General features: G+C 34.7%; 1 protein-coding gene across 1 annotated transcript; it reads left to right on the top strand.

Annotated features, from left to right (window-relative positions):
• Positions 1-2251: 2251 nt before the first annotated feature.
• LOC140764019 (1-aminocyclopropane-1-carboxylate oxidase homolog 12-like) lies at positions 2252-5213 on the top strand. The gene is made up of 3 exons (XM_073102437.1): positions 2252-2867; positions 3719-4040; positions 4815-5213. The coding sequence occupies exons 1-3, from the start codon at positions 2347-2349 to the stop codon at positions 5058-5060; spliced, it is 1089 nt and encodes a 362-aa protein (XP_072958538.1). The 5' UTR covers positions 2252-2346; the 3' UTR covers positions 5061-5213.
• Positions 5214-6957: the final 1744 nt, after the last annotated feature.

Here is a 6957-nt window from a genome sequence, read left to right as displayed (position 1 = left end):
TTTATCACTCCACTAATTATTGTCCAATTCATACAAATTTGAAAATAATATTTGATTAACTTAATTTATTGAATATTACAACATGTTGAACATGATTACCAATCTCTAATTAAAACTAATTCTCGATTATGAGCAATTAGTAGAGGTACTCTCAAACCATAGTCTCATTTATTAATATTGATTTATGACAAATACTATAACTAAAAAAGCTATTCTCTACTAATGATTAATATTTTGGGGCTTAACTTGACATGATTAACTAAATAAAAAGACTAAATTAAATTAAGATAAAAAAGAGAGCAACTAATCCCTTTGGGGCAGCCCAATGCCCAAAGAAATGGGTTGGGCTGCAATCAAACCAAAGACCCTAATACTAGCCCACCAAGTTGGGCCAAAGGCCCAAACCAACTGAGACGGCTACTTGGGCTGTGGTGTAGCTTAATTCAAGGTAAAACTACGTTACATTTTACTATAACATCCCACAGGAAGATAAAATAGCAAACACATATGTTGGTTTATCCTACCCCATTTTCTACTTCTTTTTCTTTTCCTCCTTCCCTTATCGCACAACCCCCTTCCTTTTTTTCCTATTGCTGCGTTAGAGTAGTATTAGAGCTTAACAACCCCTTAATCTGCATCGTGGATGAGTCCTCTATTTCCCTCTTTATTTAATTTCATTTTAATAGCATACCGAGTCCTCTCTCTCTCTCTCTCTCTCTCTCAGAGCTGCTGGCTAATTGACGACCTTACCGATGTCATGCTGGTCCGAGGACCGCCTAGTGAAGCTCTCACATTTGTTGGTGAAGCTCTCTCTCTCTCTCTCTCTCTCTCTCTCAGAGCTGCTGGCTAATTGACGACCTTATCGATGTCATGCTGGTCCGAGGACCGCCTAGTGAAGCTCTCACATTTGTTGCCCATCCTAAGCTCTCCTCACCTTTCTGGGAGGCCATAGGAAGTGGTCTTTTCTGCTAATTTTTGAGATAAATCCGGCTATCACCATCTCAGTCTCCTTTCCTTGTTTGGTTAAAAGTACTCATCTTGCAAAAGGAACCTTCCAAGGTTGTTCTTTGGTCCTCTTATGGCTGAGTTTGCTAAACAAGTCATCTCCATGGCTACTGTGGAGATGGGACCAACCGTCACTAGCCATCTCAGCCAATCATTCTCCACTTAGTGTGAACTATACTAGTTGAGGGGAGGGGTTTTCTCATCAACATGGACTATCAGAGACTCCTTCTCCCCCGCTATTGAGCTCTTTCCATCGAGATGGATTCCATGCTCTATCTCTAACTGAATTATCACCTCATGTGCCTTCCTCAGCTTGTGGGTGCTAGTGAGCATGCTGACCTCGGCTACCAATGGCAGTGTTCACTGGCAGCCACCTCCTTCTTGTCTCTTGGTTGGTCTTCCATCGAGAGAGAGGAGGGAGGGTGAGGTGGGTTGCACAAGGTGCAACCTAGCACAACTTGGACTTGGGTGCCTTACAATTGAGGTTCTTAGACTACGATAATGAAGTATTAGTCATGCTGTTTGTTTTGATGAATGTAAATATTCTATCATTAGATGACTATTTTCTCGATGTGTATTCCTTGATATGAGGTTTGTTGCTATTTATGATTATAGCTATGCCTGAGCTCCTAAGATAGAGAAGTTGAAGTTTTTAAATTATGCATATCATGTTTATTGTTACTAATGCATATGAGTTATAGTTATAGATGTGATAAGTATGCGATAATGATGCATTATTATGATCATGGTTAGTATTTATATATGGTTATACATAATTTTTTATATTATTTTTAGATTGTAAATGTGCATACTTGCTGGATTTATGTTTACTAACTTTTAGTAGAAATATTTTCAAAATAATAAATAATTATGAGTTCACAGAGGAGTTAGCGTGGATTACTTTTAATTAATTAATTAATTTTATTATTATAACTAAGTTAAATAGATTGAAGCTCTTGCACAGTTATTTTTATCTATTGTGGATTGTGATATTTTGATTTTTTTTTTTTTTTTTGGTGTTGCTTGGGTTATTTGTAAAATAAAAGAGTAGAAAGTAACAAGCAACTGAGAGTTAAGGCACTCATAATCTTCCCAAAGGACTAATAGGCTATTTTTCTCCTGGCGTTAAAATTAATAGGGGTTAAAAAAATAGGCTATTATTGTAGAGGTCAGTTTAGAATTGAAATTGAGAGTAATGAAGTATTTGCCGAATTTTTATATCCACTCACGGGGTGATGAGAACCAACTACTGCGGTAGGAACTATTAAATACCAACTCCTGAGTTGTTCCAAGGAATTCTCCATTTGAAGTCAACTGCCTCACTATTGAGTTGGATTCGAGATGCCAGAAGCAGTAGCCGCCGGATATGATCGAAAGCAAGAAGTAAAGCAATTCGACGACACCAAAGCCGGCGTCAAAGGCCTCGTCGACTCCGGCATCACCAAGATACCAAGAATCTTTCTCCACTCACACGAAGACCTACCAAAATCCTCGGATCATGGCGACAACCCTTCTAGCATCAAAATTCCAATCATCGACCTCAAAGACATCGTCCACGATGACCTTCGCCGCGAGGCGGTGGTCGCGGAGATCCGCGAGGCCTCGGCATCGTGGGGGTTCTTCCAGTTGGTCGGCCATGGAGTTCCGACCGCTGTTCTGGATGAGATGATAGAAGCAACTAGGAGTTTCCATGAACAAGGCGCCGAAGAGAAGGCAAAGATTTATACCCGTGATCCTCAAAAGAAGGTGAGGTATGCTAGTAACTTCGATCTCTACCAATCCAAAGCTGCAAACTGGAGGGATACGGTTGGCTTCATCTTCGACGGATCGCTTGATCCAGATGACATACCGGTGGTCCTCAGGTAAATAAATAGTTTTAACCCGATCTTACTTTCCCTTATCTTTGCTCATCTTATCAAATCCAATTGCTATAACTACTGTAACAAAGGACGTCAGAATTTGGACATTAATTGCTCCACTTCTTTGTTTCCTGATTTTTTTTATTGTTTGGTTTCGATTTAGGGACCACTCTGCTTCGGAGAGGTCAAGTAACTAAATTTTTACTTTATTTTATTTGTATTTAATTAAATTTATTCTTAAAATAATTAAGACTAAAAAATAAAATTAATTAATCAAGTTTGAAACTTAGTCTCAAACAAAACAAGTCGTTTTAAATTGCTTAGGCCGCTTAAATCTTAGATAATTAAAAGACTACAACATGGTAACTATCCCAAGTAAATCTTTCACAATGGGCTAAAGCCTATAGTTAAGCTAATTTAATAGGTTATGACTCATTAAGATAATTAAAAGTTCGACAAAAGAGCCAACGGCAGGGGCGGATCCGGGAGAGGACGAAGGACGGCAATTGCCCTCCATCTATTTTTTTAAGAAAAAAAAATCTATAACTAGATGTAGTCCACATTAACTAATAACTTTATTATTTGCTCCCATCCAAAATGAGAAACCTTAAATACCTTGGATTCCTACTTAATATTTTTTTTGTCCAACTAACAAAGCAGATCGGCCTTTGGCCAAATCGGCTGGGGCTCATGGAATAATAATACAATAATTGACCTATAGCTTTTTGACACACACCCTCCCTCGCCACAATAAGAAGACATGGTGTATATATATATATATATATATATTAACTTCATCTAAGAGGGTCTTATGCCTAATTATTAGATATTTATTCATAATAACCGTATTGCAGAGAGGCAACTATGGAGTATAGGAAACATATTCTTGGAGTTGGAGAAACAATGTGTGAATTGCTATCAGAGGCCCTTGGGTTAAGGACGGACTATCTAAGAGGCATGAATTGTGGAAAGAACCACACCTTGATCGCCCACTACTATCCTCCATGCCCTGAGCCGAAGTTAACTCTTGGCACAAGAAGGCATACGGATCCAGCTTTCCTCACAATTCTTTTCCAAGATGGGCTCGGTGGCCTCCAAGTCTTTCACCACGGCTGTTGGGTGGATGTTTCCCCTCTTCATGGAGCTTTGGTGGTAAACATTGGCGATTTCCTTCAGGTACTCGTCCCTCTCTCAGTTTCATTAACTAATGTTAGGATATTATAGATATTTGCAATGCTAAATTCATTTTTATTGTTATAGTTTTATTTGCTATATGCAAATTAAATTTTTTTATTTTTTTGATCATATTTGATTAAATTAAATGTTGAATCTAAAAATATTCATTAGAGAGTAAACTCTAGAGAATTCAATAACTATTCAACGCATATTAAATAATACAGATCAAATTTCAAATGACAAATATATAATAAAAATATATATCTATTTAATATATTATTTTAGATGCGTTAAAAAAATTTATATAATATTTTACAACTTACTAATAAATATTTTTAAATTTGATATATAATTTAATCAAATATAATGAAAAATAATAATAATTTCACACTTTCATTTTAGTCTACACTCCGAGAGTACGAGGTAAACGATAGAAATTTAAAATGTATTTTAACAGAAAATTTTCCAGTTTAAAATTATTGATGAAACTAATGGAATATAAAATATAGAAATTCGCTGTTCTCTAACCAAGCGAGAATTCCTTGCTCTGCCACTATGTACTATGTAGGTAACTGCTTTTGAAGTTCTGAAAGACATCTAGTTTCCATGTAGTAAAAGTAACGGTTATTATTGAGCATTAATGGCTCTTTACCTTCCCTCGTTTTGAATAAAATACACAGCAGAGCTTTTCTAAATTAACTCATTTACATATTCCTGAAGTACTTTATTACAGCAAATTGCATCATGATCATAGTCTTAATAATTCATTTGCAGCTCGTGAGCAACGACAAATTCAAGAGCGTTGAGCATCGGGTTTTGGCCCTCCCAAATGGACCTAGAATTTCTGTGGCTATGTTTCTTATTCCAAGTTCAGATGAACAGAAGCTTTATGGCCCCGTCAAAGAGTTGTTATCTGACGAAAGTCCTCCACTATATAGAGAATTTCTAGTGAAGGACTATATGGTGCACTACTTTAGCAATGGAATCACAGGATCTCCCCTTAGCCATTTCAAGGTGTAATTTGTTTATGAGGAGATGATAATTGATACTTTGTCTCATGTGAGATGTTTTAGTAATGTATTAATTCGCCCTTAGTGGTTCAAACTAATTGTGAAATCGTTAATAATTTCTCTAAACTTAATAGAGAAAATATAAATTACTATTAATAATCCATTGTTTGAGTAAATATATATCTTGTACCTATATGTTCAAGATAATTAGAATTATTAAATTTGAAGAAAATGATACAGTGAGTAAATTTAATGAAAGGAGATGAACAACTATTACATTCTGATATTCATTATGGTGGAATAAATTTACTCTAATAATTTTTATTTTAATTTGTACTTTCTAATTAAGTTTGGATGAAAAAGTTAATAGTTTTACTTAGTCTAAATCACAGGAGGAAAAGTAATATAGATAAAGTTAGAAGGTTGTTTGATTTTATGCAAAACGTTGGGGTAATTTATAATTTACCCAAAGTTTAATTAGAGGTATAATTAGAATCGAGGAAAAGTGATCAAAATAGTCTGACGTTGAGCCGACACCATACATCTTGGACTTGATGAGTGTGCATCAGCTGGAGCTCTCGATGTAGGGCTCTGATAGATGTGCACCAAATTTAGGACTCTAATACACTTAGTTAAGAGTCTTTTTTTTATTGCATTAGGATAGTTTAATTTGACACTGAAAATGATTATTCTTTTGTGTCCGATGCATTAGAATTCTAAAAAAAAACTATCATCGTGGAAATATTTAATTAGTGTTATTTTAAAATAAAGATAAATTATAAAAAGGTAGTAGTATAAACAAGCAAGTTTATAACAAAGAAGTTCCCACCTAAAACTTGCAAGGGAAGCCTTGTTATGAAAATGCTAGTATGTAATTTAAGGATGGGAGATCAATAAAGACAAAAGGTAGAAAAGCCCGTAAATTATAGAAAAAGAAGAGTAACCAAGCAAAAAGACTTACTGATAGAGGAGCAGTAATGCCAAGAATAATATAGAGCTACATGATATCGATATAAAAATTACGACCACGTCACAGTTGAAAGAATATATTTTTATTTTTATTCAAGAGACCGAAGGCTAAATATAGAGCTAATCCTTCTTAGATATAAAGGCATTAATATCTCATCAAGCTTTAAGCAATATACTAGGTTATTTGCACCCTTGAACTATTGCTCTGAATTAAACGCTTGAGATATTGCTATAAATTATCAGTACTATCAAACTGTTTCTTTAAGCCAACCACACTATGAGTCATCAAGTAAGCAAAATCATTGATTCAAACCATCATCAATTATTAAATAATTTTTTCCATAATAATTATATAGAATTAGAGTCTATTCAATGACTTCCTTAATTATGAGGAAGTACCAAGTCTACGAGTTAGGTTGGTTGGTAGCAAAAAGAATATTAGAAATGAAGTTATTACAATTGATATGGAAGTACTCCTACTCAAAGTAAGAGCTTGCACATTAATGAAATTTAAACTGAGAAATGAAACCTTATAGTAGTATGCTTTAGTCTCACATTAGTATTTTTTAAGTCAGTATTAGCTCTGTCAACCGGTACTCCATACGTGTGTCTATATATATATATTAATACTTAAAAAGTAATTCAAATTAACTTCTAATATGTTTTGTCCACACCTCATCAATCAAAGTAACTTATCTATCCAATACCTGGTGGTCACATTGAGGTTAACCCGAATTTTCACATAACTTTTTAGTACAAGTCTTAACCAATCTCATTCATGGACTATGTTTCTCAACATATCCAAACCTTCAGCACCATAATATATATATTTTTTTAACAAACAGGCTGCAACTCTTGTTTCATTAGAAACTTAAAAACATAGTAACCTCCTCTCTAGATTATTACAACAAAAAATATTCAGAAATAACAAAACCAGT

The sequence above is a fragment of the Typha angustifolia genome, chromosome 7 (assembly GCF_048772165.1).
Source record: "Typha angustifolia cultivar Huaian chromosome 7, ASM4877216v1, whole genome shotgun sequence".
NCBI lineage: Eukaryota > Viridiplantae > Streptophyta > Magnoliopsida > Poales > Typhaceae > Typha > Typha angustifolia.
This window is presented reverse-complemented; position numbering and strand designations above follow the sequence as displayed.

Excerpts from the sequence above, each read along its gene's own strand:
- LOC140764019 (XM_073102437.1), top strand. The coding sequence starts at position 2,347 with ATGCCAGAAGCAGTAGCCGCCGGATATGATCGAAAGCAAGAAGTAAAG. Across the intron at positions 2,868-3,718 it reads GACATACCGGTGGTCCTCAG|AGAGGCAACTATGGAGTATA; the intron begins GTAAATAAATAG and ends ACCGTATTGCAG. Across the intron at positions 4,041-4,814 it reads ACATTGGCGATTTCCTTCAG|CTCGTGAGCAACGACAAATT; the intron begins GTACTCGTCCCT and ends ATTCATTTGCAG.